This window comes from Podarcis cretensis (assembly GCF_951804945.1).
Source record: "Podarcis cretensis genome assembly, chromosome: 3".
NCBI lineage: Eukaryota > Metazoa > Chordata > Lepidosauria > Squamata > Lacertidae > Podarcis > Podarcis cretensis.
The window spans coordinates 79,433,343-79,447,235 of NC_137172.1; the positions used below are offsets into that span (position 1 = coordinate 79,433,343).

The 13,893-nt window shown below is 41.8% G+C and overlaps 1 protein-coding gene across 2 annotated transcripts in view; it reads right to left on the minus strand.

The window, feature by feature from the left end:
* Nucleotides 1–13,570, minus strand: part of FUT9 (fucosyltransferase 9) — a 50,527-nt gene extending 36,957 nt beyond the window's left edge. The window contains exon 1 of one of the 2 annotated variants that reach the window (XM_079971148.1): nucleotides 13,023–13,570. In XM_079971148.1, coding sequence (XP_079827274.1) covers nucleotides 13,023–13,164 — 142 coding nt within the window. In that variant the 5' untranslated portion in view covers nucleotides 13,165–13,570. Of the gene's footprint in view, nucleotides 1–12,208; nucleotides 12,471–13,022 lie in introns of those variants that run through there. The other variant, XM_079971149.1, reaches the window with a different exon arrangement.
* Between the last annotated feature and the right edge of the window lie 323 nt (nucleotides 13,571–13,893).

The following is a 13,893-nucleotide window of genomic DNA, read 5'->3' on the forward strand; positions in this document are numbered from 1 at the left end:
AAATAAATATTTTACAAAGCTGCACAGCAAGGGGAAAAATCATAATTGCTGAGTGCAATAAACACTCAAGGAAAGCAAAAGAAAATTATATCACTGTGACATTTTCAAATTAAAAGCAAAAAAGTCAAAATTGCATCCCCTAGTTCAGTCATGAACCTTTTATTATAATGCAATGTAGAAATGTTGGTTGAGGTGGCCAAGTAGATGACATCCCTTCTAGAAAGCGCTGTCAAAAGTGGGTCTACTTCACATTGCTACATAAGAAGCCATGATAGCCCTATTAAAAAACAAAACAGTCAATGGAGCAAAGGGATATTAGTCTCATGTTCACCTGGATCCTGTCCTAATATGTGCTCTCAGAATAATAAAGGTAAAGGGACTCCTGACCATTAGGTCCAGTCATGACCAACTCTGGGGTTGTGGCGCTCATCTCACTTTATTGGCCGAGGGAGCCAGCGTAAAGCTTCTGGGTCATGTGGCCAGCATGACTAAGCAGCTTCTGGAGAACCAGAGCAGCGCACGGAAACGCCGTTTACCTTCCCGCCAGAGCAGTACCTATTTATCGACTTGCACTTTGACTTGCTTTCGAACTGCTAGGTTGGCAGAAGCAGGGACCCAGCAACGGGAGCTCACCCCGTTGCTCTTGTTTAACCCACAGCACCACCTGCGTCCCCCTCAAAACAATATATCTGCATTAAAGCTTCTCTGAAACTTTCCAAATTCAGACACTATTTGTGGACTGTTATATGGATCCTAATGTCTATAGGTGACTTGCTAGTCTTAGAGTGAAATATAGAGCCCGTGATAATAAATACATAATCTATATTTCATTTGCTATACATAATCTATTTCTAATGGGTTAGCCTTTGCTTGTTATACAAGAAAATTTTTGATTTCAACAGAGATTAAAACTGCATGTTATCACTGATTTAAATGCTTCTTTGTGTTAACAATTATCTGCAGCGTATTCTTCTCTGTTCAGAGGATGTCTTATACATTTATTTACTTTTAAAATAAATAGATTTTACCCCTACTGTGGGATTTATTTATTTAGAATGTTTCTGCTATAAAGAAGTCTGCATCAGACCAAATAAAATGACAACCATCCTAAACAGTTTATGAAGTAGTTTGAGGAAAAGGTCAAATGCCACGCATGCTACAGAAAGGTATACTGAAGGGAAGCACGTATGCCAATTAAAGAGCTTCAGTTTCCAATGGATTAAGGACTGCTGAAATGCCCCTGGGGTAATTTACAGATGGTAGTGCCACCACTACCTGTATTTTAATACTTTACTCTGAGCACATAGAATCCAGACCTATAGTATCTCAAAGGGAACAACCAGAGATCAGCGTTCCTCTTAGTAATTAAGTGCCTTGAGGCAGAATAGTCAGTGTGGGCAAGACAGCCCAAGCAAAGGCTCAGTACTCAACCTCAGGTCTCTAAGATAGTTATTAAAGCAAAAGAAATACTAGCTGCATTTAAATAAAACAAACAGTGTTTCTGAACTGGTCCTAACACTGGATATAAATCCTAAAAATCAGTCTCAGTAACTTACAAATGAGAGCAAGTCATTCTTCTGCATGCCTAATAGGATGGGTTCTGGAAGATAAGAGGCAGAGCTTCCCCAGACCAAAAAAGCATGTTTAAAACCATTTATTTTTTAACTTGTGATTCAGCAATAGGAAGGTTAGCATGAGAGAAAGCCAGCATTGAAATGGGACTTTGGGTTTCTAAGGTTTAATATGTACATGATATATTGGTCATGGAAAAAAACAACCTTATGAGGTGCAAACCTGAGAAGATATTTCATTTTGTAAACCTGACAAGATATTTCATTTTGATCCAGATGTTTCATCTGGATCAACTCAGTGAAACCACTTTCTTTTGGATTTATGCACACCTCAGGTGATGTTTCTGTTCCTTGCTGTTATGGAGGAACAAAGCCTCTAGCAAACATAGTGACAAGAGGGTTGAGGCTTTGGGTACTGTTACAATGTTTAAAAGAGTAAAATGTGTAACTTACTCTCTGTGGGTTGTGTCCAACCAAGCCATACTCAGAGTAGATGCATTGAAATCAATGGACTCAAGTTAGTTGTGACTAACAAGGCCATTGATTTTAAAAGGACTTAGTTGGGTATAGCATTGTGTTTGAACATTAACAATAATCAGTTCCTTTGGCGAAGATTCCTACCTTGATAGCATCTAGTAGTGCAGATGGAGAAGCAGGAGCTCAGCAAAATATTTTTCAAACTTGTTGCTGCTGTTGTGGCTCTCAAATAGTACTGAGTAAACATGTGAAGAATAGTACAGTAGCAAGGCAATTCTACCATGCATGTATGACGTGGAATGGGTGGTGGCAGATAATCTAACATAGAAATTGCCATATCCACTGCCGGGCAATTTTGCTTTGGGCAAGGCAGAAGGTGAGTACATAGAACGTTTTTATCCCCTGACACACCTGTGACTCTTCACCAGTCTCACTCATCTTTGCCTCTTGGCTTCCCTCCTACCCTGTTTCAGCTTTTCTCTCTGATTCTGGACTTCTCTGCTCTGCCCACACATCATTGTCCCACCAAGACAACTTGGGTTCTAAGCCATCTTTCCTTCCACCACCTTTCTGCATCCAACTAGTTCATGACAAGCAATGGATATGTTATACTGCTTAATAATAATGCTCTTAAAATATAACAGGTACCCCCCCCAAAAAAAATACTCTTATCGTATAGAATAATGTTAAAAAGTGCAATACCAAAAATGATGTGAACTAAACTGTGGCCAATAGTCCACGTGCCAATTTTGGAATTAATTTTAAGAATTTCCTATATTAAATTAGATAAGAGCAGAACAAACCCCCAAAACAAGAAAGAAAGAAAGAAAGAAAGAAAGAAAGAGGAATATAAATAGGGAAATCTGCTCATTCTTATCTGAATATGCATATGCTGCAGTCAATGTCTAAATTTGGGTATTCACAAAATTCACCCAGTATTGTCAGTATTTACATGTGCCTGCCAACATTCATAACATTTTGAACGTTTACTATAACATAAATCACAACAATTTCATCAGTATAAATTCCTGTTTTGCATTTTGTATGGCTTCCTGTAACAAGTAATGCAATCCATATATATATATATATATATATATATATATATATATATATACCCAACAACTGCTAATTGTGTGTGAATATGTTAATAAGTATTTAAGAGATTGCAATTTCCTGATTCAAATATTGAAGATCACACTATTATATTTGTGTTGCTAATGCCTATACTGAAAACATTCAATAGCATTTTAAAGAATCAAAGTATATAGATATGTGTTCAAAAATTGTAACTGAGCAAAAAGTTACTCCAATTATCTTATCCTTAACTGTCTCAACTCCTGAAGCTCAAGGTGATGAAGGCAAAACTCTAGCTTCACTCACATGCTTTCACCAGCACTTAAAAACACTAATGAGGGAAGGAATGCTCTAGAAAGCTGGAAAGAACATACAACGCCCACCAAAATTCTCTTTATTGTGCTGTAGGGGAGAAAAAGCATAACTTGTACCCTCTGATTTGTATCTTCTCCTCCTGCTGGAGAATACTAGAGTGTATATCATGTTTCAAGTAAAGAACTTATATGATATAACTCTGCTTTTGGATAATACCTTGTGGCCAAGGGACACGTAGCTAGACAACTCTCATATTAGGAATACTGCGAGTATTCACAGCCTTGTGAATCATACCAAGCTGAGAATGGTACCCAAGATTCTACTTGCTCCCAAACTACCTTTCCTACTCCCCTAAGGCATAGCAATTTACCTATGGCAACAGGAAAGACAGAAGGTGTTCTTAGAGGTGTCATCTCCAGCTGGGGATGGAATGGAGCCACTAATCTCATAAACCTGGGGTGGGTGGGGATGCTGCTTTTTTCAGAAGGCATTATTTCTAGCATAAATTGTGCCAATAGGATGGTCTCAGTCCCATCCCTGGCATGAGAATATGCTCTGTCAGTATTTGCTGCTGCCTCCAACATTATCACCAGTAAGTTTCTGGGTCCATGGGGACAAGGAAAAGGGGCAGAAGGTGGTTGCTCCATGAACTTGAATTGCACTGACAAATCTTTAATCTTTTGGGGTTGAACCAGCATAAGGAAGAAATTTGGTCCGGTTCACATTTCAGTGCAAAACTCTTTAATTAATATGAAAAAATACACAAACTGAAATGCAGCTATGCTTTGAAATTCACGCTTCTTTCTGAACAAGCAATGTTTAAAAAAAATGTGTATCAGGAGAAATTTGCATTAAAATGCTGGTGAATTTTAATGAGAACTTCTTTTTTTTAACATCACAATGATGTGGGAATGTGGAGAAGCGGACCTAAGATTGGAAATATAACAGTGTGAGAGAAACCAAAATTCACAGATTTGTCCTTCCTTAGTTGAACCTTGGCATCCTTATGTAGTACTAGTCAACAGCAAGTGAAAACCTTTTCTACCCGACTACTTCTGTGAGTGTTTTAAATTAGGGGAGGGAGGAGTTTGCTGCTGCTGCTTTTGTGATTGTACTATATTGGCACGTTCTTTTGATGTATTTTTTTATTTGATTATTTTCTTGTCTTGTCTCGTTGAAATTTTAACTTGCTTTTATCTGTGTATTCTAACCTAGGTGCAGCTACTTTTTCTGAGACAGTAGAAAATCCTTAACACATCTAAGTAGGCATCTTGCCAGAGCTGCCTGGCCATCCTCCAGAAGCAGTTCAAGACATATTTATTAGAACTGGCTTCTGGTGGCCAGGACCATATGGGATGAGGGTTTAATCCTTGGAGACTCTGGATCTAGCATAGGTGGGTCTTGAAACTACACGTTATGGTAGTTTCCCCCTCATAACAAGAATGCTCCTGTTCAGGATTTCTGCTAGCCAACCATGAATTCATCCAGGATACTATATGACTGGGGTAAGGAACTCGACTTGGCAAGTAGGTCACATTATTATCTTCCCCACCCCTTGAAGTCCAAGACTGTCAGGTGGCTGGAGTCACCCACCCACTGATCACCTGATCTCACAATGGTATCAGGTAGCCTCCAGAACCTCCATTCAAAGCACTATTGAGTCTTCAAAAGTCTCTTAAAGTTCTGGGCAAAATAGTGCTTATTTGCTTTGGAATTTGGACAAATTGGTTGCACTGGTTGAGCTGGTACCTTCCCTTTGTTTCCCCATTTGGGTTACAATCCTGTTGGCACTCACTACCTGAGTTCATTATTAAAGCAAGTGGCACTTTTACTTATTCTAATTCTGGGAAAAGTTGCTAGAAAGGACTGGAAATGAATCTGTAAACATTAGAAAACTCAGTTTGCAAAAGTTGTTCCTAACTTGCCATTACATTTCCGTAAGAAGTCTGGTTTAATGTTGGGTAACATGGCAGAATAATAAGCCCTGATCAGATCCTAGTTTATTACACGGGTTTGTTAATCAACATTAAGCTAGAGTTCCTAAGTTTGGATGCAATGAAGAATTTGGGGTTAATGTAAGCAATGATCTCTATCTTGAAGCTGATGTACTAGTAGAAGAGGGGAGGGAGGAGTGTGGAGCCATGGCACTAGTTCACAGGCTGCAGATGAAATTGAAATGAATATCTGAACACAGCCAATTAATGCCTATATAATAAAACTGTCACTGTATAACTGGTACATTTATTCTCATAACATTACATCAGTCTGCAGGGCTGCCATATTTTATTCCCCATGACTTTAACAGCTGAACAGGCAGAATTCACAGATGATCATGTCCCCATCAGTGCACTTGTTGAATTTCTGTCTGCCATGCAGAAGGTATAGACACAGAAGCTGTATTAAGGGAGGCATCAATGCTTTCATGACATCCACATGAATTACTCTAAGGCTGCTCGGCAGTGTGTGAAGTAGTCCTCACTTACAACTTGGGTGGTAGTCTTTAGGGAAAATAAGGGAAGAAACACTAGTGTTGTTCTGCCACACTTGCACATAACCTTGCACAAGAATTCACACAGTGTAAGTTTTTGTTTCAGGTGCCAAAATGCAGGTTTTGAATTATTTAACTTATCAATGCATGCTTCAAAGAACTGATTTTTTTTATTTCATCATTCTCTGTGAAAACTGGTTATGTAAAAGTACATTCAAAATGAAAAAATACAAAGAGGAAAAAAGGAGAAGCAATGGAAACAGCAAAAGTATATTGACCTTGGTAAGCTAAAAGTAAAGGACCCCTGACAGTTAAGTCCAGTCGCAGACGACTCTGGGGTTGCGGTGCTCATCTCACTTTACAGGCCAAGGGAGCTGGTGTTTGTCCACAGACAGTTTTTCCGGGTCATGTGGCCAGCATGACTAAGTCGCTTCTGGAGCAATAGAACACCGAGACCAGAGCGGTGCACAGAAACACCGTTTACCTTCCCGCCAGAGCGGTGCCAATTTATCTACTTGCACTTTTTGGCGTGCTTTCAAACTGCTAGGTTGGCAGGAGCTGGGACCGAGCAACAGGAACTCACCCCATCACAGGATTTCGAACTGCCGACCTTCTGATCAGCAATCCCCAAGAGACGCAGTGGTTTAGACCACAGTGCCACCCACATCCCTGACCTTGGTAAGAGTACATACCAAATTTGTGATTTTCACCAAGACCTCTTCAGATTCATGAAATTAATGATGTGCTTCATCATCTTACTTAGCCTATGCAATAATAATAATTTTAAAATGCTGCAATGGTGTCTTCATTTACTCACTGTAGTAAGATTATCCATTTATTTAACAATCAGCTGAAATAATCCCAAGTGATTTCAGGGCAACTTACTTTCAAAAAAGTTTGTTAGAATGAAGGTGTTGCAGGACGGAGTTATTAAATCATCAAGCATAAGTCAAGGACAATAGTATTCATGAGTAATTCCTAATGGACATGGATAATATTGCTACTAGATCCCTTATGTCTGTGCATGATGTAGTCGATTAATACTGTCATAACATTGTCATTGTGCAGGCTTTATGAAATGCCACTGTAATTGCTTATAGTACATTGCCAGAATAAGAAACAAAAATGGTTGGAATTGGGGAGTAGTGGCAAGGGAGATGCCAAACTTTTTTGATCTTATACTCTCCTCAATTACAATGTAATGTGACAAACCAACAGCAAATTTGGGCTAAATTAAAACACTCCCACTGAAACCAATGTGACACCAATGTGAATGTCTCCATCATCAGCTCTCAACACTTTGCTTTCTTGTTTACATGAGAAAAGAGGATTCCAAATAACTAATCAAATAATCCTGACAAAATACCAGGAGTATATAAGTCCAGCAAAGCAAAACAGCTCATTTATGATAGCACAGGGCTACACCATGCCTAGAACCCTGGAAAGTGGGTCTTGGCTATGGATTTATTTATTTATTTAGCAAGTTTTATATACAAAGTAATTGTAGTAAAACCCCCAAACAGTTTACAAATAGAATAAAATAACAAAATTAGCAGCAAAAAAACCCAACTATGTAAAACACTCAAAAACAATTAAAATCGGCAATAAACCAAAAACCAGATTGAAACACATGCCCACAATCTACATGTTTGTATAGGCTTGCCAAAACAAAAACATTTTTAGCAAGTGTCGAAAGGAGTACACTGAAGGTGCCTGCCCAATTCCATTAGTGACAGAAACTACTCTACATGAAGACAACGGACACTGCACAGACAGGATCTGCAAAGTCACAAGAAATGTATCTCACATTGAACCACGTTCCAGTACCACTGAAAGACCCGAAGATGATAACTTCATAGAAAGGGACAATGTCATCCTGCTCACCATTCCTGCTGCATGAAATCCAGCACACCAAGGACAATGCTACCAAGCAAGGACCAGACATCATGCTCCAAGCTATTTGCAGGATTATGTTACATGAAGGAACCTGTTCTTCTGAATCATAGGTGAATTTTCCAGTTTTATTCCATTGCTTTATTTGTTTAGTTTTATTATTTTAGTTGCAGTTTTTATTGTACAGTTGTAAAAGTGTTGTCAAGTGTTTTAGGATTTCTCAACTGTTCTGCGGTTTTATATTTAGGGGAAAAGGAAGGGTGTAACCTTTGTGGAAAATGTAGGGTACATTTGTAAGCTTGGGATAATGGACTGAGCAGGGAGGGGGAGACCATGACCCAGAGCATTATATCTGCATTTCTTCCTTAAGCACCCAAAGAAAAGAGATGGAACTCCCAAGCACTCTTAACACATGACCATGGAGGGTCTCCATATCCCAGGTATGTCCAAAGTCCGTTTTGGGGGCCTAATCCGGCCTGCCGGTCGGTTTAATCCGGCCTCTGTGGTAGTTTATTTCCTGGGGTAAAATCCTAAAAAAAACTTCAGCAACTTCTGCTAAAAGAAGCTCAACAACTCCAACCCTACAAGAAGTTCAACAACTTCAATCCTAAAAAATCCTACCTTCACTTCATCAAATCTGGCCCTCTTTGAAAAAAGTTTGGACACCACTGCCATATCCCATAAATTCTGTCCTGAAACATGGGGGATTCAGTGTCCTAGCTTACAATGCCTCTCAAACAGGGGATATATGCACTTTGCATGTACAGGGAGATCATTGGCCACAAAACCCCAAACCAGCTCCATTATAAGTAAGTGATGTCCACCTGATTGTGTTTATTAATTTCTGTTTGTGCAACATGACTTCCCCTACACTTTCCCCTCCCTGTAATCCCTCAGGGGGTCCCACAAACACTACCAAGCAGATTTGGGGAGTGTGCAGGGGGGCTACAGAGAGCAAGAGAGGAAGGGAAAATCCAATTGTATTAGGCACAACGTTGGCTGCCACCCATTCTATTAAATCCCAAGTCATTTGAAATTGGTTATTTTGAAAGAGATGCTTAATGTGATATAAATGTTTAAGGTTTATGATTTAAGTATAAAAAATATATATGCATGTTTTAAAGAAAACTTTCTTGTTATCCTCTTTGGGTACAGAGAGAAAAAACACAGAGAGGGGGAAAAAACCCCACAGCCAAATAATTTGTGAAAATTCATGTAATCTTTAACAAGAATTTGTATTAACTGCAATCATTCTAGAGATAAGGGTTGCTGAAACAAAACCTGAGAAGAGCCTTAAACACTTGAAAGTTCTAAATATTATATAGTATTACAGGATTGTTATTTTCATTATATTCTTTATTGTTGTCTGTTCTGGTTATCACATTAATACTTTCCATGCCCTTGGAACCTCGAAAGGACTTTTTCTTTCCACTGCCTCTTTTTCAGTGAAGAATTTCAGCCACTGTTCTCTAATTCATTACTGAAGTTTATATCTTTACCTGTATCACACCATTTTAATGTTTTCAATAATGTTTCCAATATAATATCTTCTTCAGTTGTTCCAACCAACTGATTGCATATGATTAACACAGAATCACAGTTTAGAATTCAGTAGCATTTTCCAAAACGCACCCCCCAAATCAACATTTGGACTCAGCTGCATTCTAGTTTTTTAAAACACAGTAAATTCTCATAGTATTATTTTAAATATACATTTTGCTATATAACCCACTGTACTTAAAATATTATTTCATGAAATAATATAATTCATATATTTCAGATATATGAAACTATCATTTAAGAGTATTAGTAGTGGAAAGCTCTTTTATCCAGCATATTTCTTCCTCCCCCCCACCCTTGCAGGTAAAATTAACCAATTTAGTCATACACATTTATAAACCAGTGAGATGATTGAACACGCCCCCCCCCCCACTACTTCAGCCATCCACTCAGCTATAATGCTCAGCCATTGGCTTTGGACGACTTAACATCTTACCTTGACAGAGCTGTTACAAAGACAAAGAGAGATAAGCATATACTGTTGAACTTTGATATTTTGTTTTAATAAATCAGAGTCCAAGGTATATAAATAAAACACACACAGAGAAGTTCGAATTGCCAGCCCAATCCTTCTTAAAAGTCAATAAGCCCCAAGTATCTTCCATATACCTGTGTTGAAGTATTATCCTAAACTCAGTCTAAGCTAAAATTCACCTTCACCCCGTCAGTGATTATTCTGGTGCAGATATTCCCCAGGTGTAGATGGGATACTAGAATTTCATGCTGATTGGCAAAACCAATCTGGGTGCAGGTCACCATAATGAGTGCATCTCATATACCTAAAATGTGCTTGTGGATGGGGGCTAAACTTTTCTATTCAGCATCCAAGGCTGTTCCGTCATATTAGTGATCTTTGCAGAATTAAGCCTGCGTATGTTAATCTCTTAACAGTAGGTTGGCTGGCATTTGCTTGAAGAAGTGGGATCAATGAATTAAAATTGTTTCCCCTAGTCCTGCCTTAGTCTCACTCCAATGGAGCTAACTATCTTTATGGTGGGTGCAAATAGAGAGCCCTCATGTACAACAGCATGCAGGCATGCAGCCACCTGTCACACACAGAGGATCTCTAGATTGGGTTCAGTGCCTGGAGTTTTCCTAACTAAGCACCGTCATCAGAGTTTTATTGAACCAGCAGCAACAGGCTTATGTCAAACTGTAAGGTATCTGAAGCAACTGCTGCTACACGGATCATGATGCCTGTTCATGATGTTGGTTCAGTTTAAGGGATAAAAGATCCAGCTGATATTTGCTTTAATGTAATGTACAATCCAATAACAAATGTTCCAATTAATTCCAATTTCTTAATAAATTACTTTGTCTAACCAGTGTTTGTACGAAGGCAACTCTGCAGAATTCTTCTTTGTCTATAGATGCAATTATTTCTTATTTTATTCCCTTTATTACTAGTGCATAGCAATTATTCTATTTAATTTTTCATTCCCTATATTATGGTGAACATATTAGACACTTATTTTATTTTTGCAAACAAAGGCACTGTGTTGCATTTTCCATTTTATTTCTTCCTCTAGTTATTTTATTCTACTGTAGTCCTTTCCTATTCTCCATAGAACAAAGGTTTCTAAATATATGGAGGTAAACTTCTCATAGGTCTAGGCTGAAGTGGTACAAATTCAAAAGCCTTTAAAACGAGGGGGAGGTAGAATTCTATGTTTAAGTTACAACCCTTCACATGTGGCTAATGAAACAATGCTTACCTTAAAAGGGCGGGGGAAGGTGAAGGTTAAGATGAAACAAGGTACCACAAATGTAGCATTTGTATACATATGCATACAATGATGTCGCGTGTGAAAAAAGAGAGAACAAGGAACCACTTCTCTCTTTTTTCACATGTGACACCATTGTATGCATATATACACAAATGCTATATTTTTTCTGAAAATATTTTTTTGGGGAAGAGAAATCAGAGCAATAGCTTTTGAGCTACAGCTTAATATGGTGATAGAAAAGCAAACCCTCCATGACATAACCATTACTAGTAATGACAGACTGACTCATTGACATAAAAACCCATGGAACTGATAGTTCTGAACTACCAACGTTTCAACTATTAGCAATCACTACCTAGTTTTCAGCAATCCAGCAGCTCTCAAAAGTTACTGTCAATGCTCACAAATCAAGTGCAGGTTCACAAATCAAGTGCTACAACCTTGGTTTCTAGGTAGATACCAGTATTCAAAAAGACATTTCACTGTGCCTGTGAAACTTACTGTGTGTGAATGTGGTGTGTGTGTGCTTTTAAAACATTCCGTCCTATAATCCAAAATATATGCTGCTGCAGTATAAACGAAGAAAAGTCCCTTTGTCATATTTGACAGACACACATGCACTGAAAACCGAAAACCCAAATAGGTATTAGTAGGATTACTACTACATGCTCCAATTTCTTCAGTTCAGCAGAACCATTATTACAATAAACACTGACTCAGGTGTATGTGTGTGCTCATATTTCCAAGATTACAAGATTGCAGAGTTACTTCAGCAACAGGCTCAAAAACCTATGTTTCTAATGTAGCCAGCGATGCTGTCTATAAAGTAATGATGGGGTGTTGGGGGGGGGTGAGTGGAGAGAGAAACTGCTGTCATAACAACCCTTCCACAGAGCACTACTGAAATACTGAAAATAGTCTGAAAATACTACACAGCCTACAGCGATATAAAGGGAGGGGGAAGAGGAAAAAGGCATTTCAGTAATGCAACGTCCCCATTCTCCCATCTGGAAGGAGACCTAAGAAGAGGGGTGGGGTGCTTTGGCCATTCATTCTTGGCGTCTCCTTCCTGCCTTCGCCCTGAGAGCATCCTAAGGGCTTACCTATGGCCCCCAATCACATCACCGCAGCCCTGGGGAGCCAGGTGTGCAGGGTGCCCTCTTCTTCTGCATAGATGGCATTCTTTGCTCAGTCGCGAGGAATGGTCCAGCGCTCCCGTGGAGAAGTCCTGGCGCGAGCCCAGCCAGCTAGCGGGCAAGCAGGAATCTCTTTTAAAGACTTCATTGTACGGCAAGGAGCAGGAGGAGGAGGAGGAGGGAAAGGAGAGAAGCCTGCAAGGGCATGAAGGGACTGTCGAGGGGGGAAACCACCCAGCTCCTCTCTTTCGAAACAAGCACCCAAAAAATCAGGAAAAGTTAATAGATGTTCTGAAAGGAGCAGCTCTCAGAGAAAGGTCTCTTCGGCTGGGCTGAGGACTCAAAATGGGTAAAAAAAGGATGAGCGAGAGGAAGAAGGGAAATGCCTTCTGGGTGCCCAGTGACCCGAGAGGCCAAGAGGGACACGTGCTATTCAAAAACCACCCTGGAGGGTTCTGGGGCGCTGGACCCGAGATTGGGAAGCTGTTGTTTCTATCCTCGTCCCAAGAACAGGCTCCCTTTCTCGCTCTCCTTCCCTCAGACGGTCTCCTCTGCTATGAGGGGCTGCCCAGAGGCGAGCCTGCTCCCTTTCCCTGCGGGGCAGGAATGCCGCTGACTGACTGACTGACTGACTTGTCCCCCTCAGGCAGCCGCCCGCCACTTGCCCCGAAGACCGAGAGCGCGCCAAAATTCACCCCTCGCCCGCCCGCCCGCCCGCCGCCGCCACCCCCTTCGCCGGCTAGAGCAGGTGCTCCGAGGGAGGAGCCACTCCTTCACTCACCCGTCCTCGGTGGGAAAAGGCGGGAGCGCAGCCGAGGCGCCGCCCTGGGGGCAGCGGGGCAAGAGGAGCAGCACGAGCAAGAGCGGGCGCAGGGGGGAGCGGCCGAGCCGGGGCTGCTCCTGCGCGCGCTCTCGCTGCCCATCCTCGGCGCCGGTGCTGGATGGAGGAGGCTCGGAGAAAGACAGAGAGAGAAGCAGGAGAGGGAGACACGGAGAGAGAAAGGACTCAGCCTGGGGCTCGCGCACGCGCGCGACCGGCGGGCGCGCGACCGAGCGAAGTGGGGGGGGGGAGAGGGTGGCTGGGCTGCTGGTGGCGATGTGAGGCGCGCGCGGGGTCGCTGCTGCTGCTGCTGCTGTGGAAGACGCCGGCTGGTGTCGCCGCGGTCTTCCCGCTTCGCCTCCCCCCCACCCCCACCCCCCTGCAGCGAAGCCTCGCGGTTTCGACCCGCTGGCCGAGGAAGTCGGAGCCGCTCGGCCGGGCTGGGGTGGGCGAGAAGGAGAGCCGAGGCTGACGGAGCGCGCAGGCAGAGGGGTCTCCTGTTGTGAGGGGTCTCCTTTTCTGAGGGGCCTCAACCCCCTCGGTTTCTCGCGGTCCCCTCTTGGCGCCGCGCACCCACAGCAGCTCCTTCCGCGGGGAAGGTGGTTCTGTGGGAGAAGGGCAGCGAGAGCCCCCGGCCGCCCCCTCGCTCGCTCTCGGCTCTCGGGCTTCTTCCCCTCCCGTTCGGCGCCCCCCCCCCCCCCCGTTCTCCAGCGCTGCCTCCTTCAGAAAAGGAGGAGAAAAAGAGGCAGGCAAATCAGGGTTATGCAAAAGCCAGGCAGAAGCATCCCTCATGGATGTGTGACACATCGCAAGACGGGCTTTTCCTTCCTCG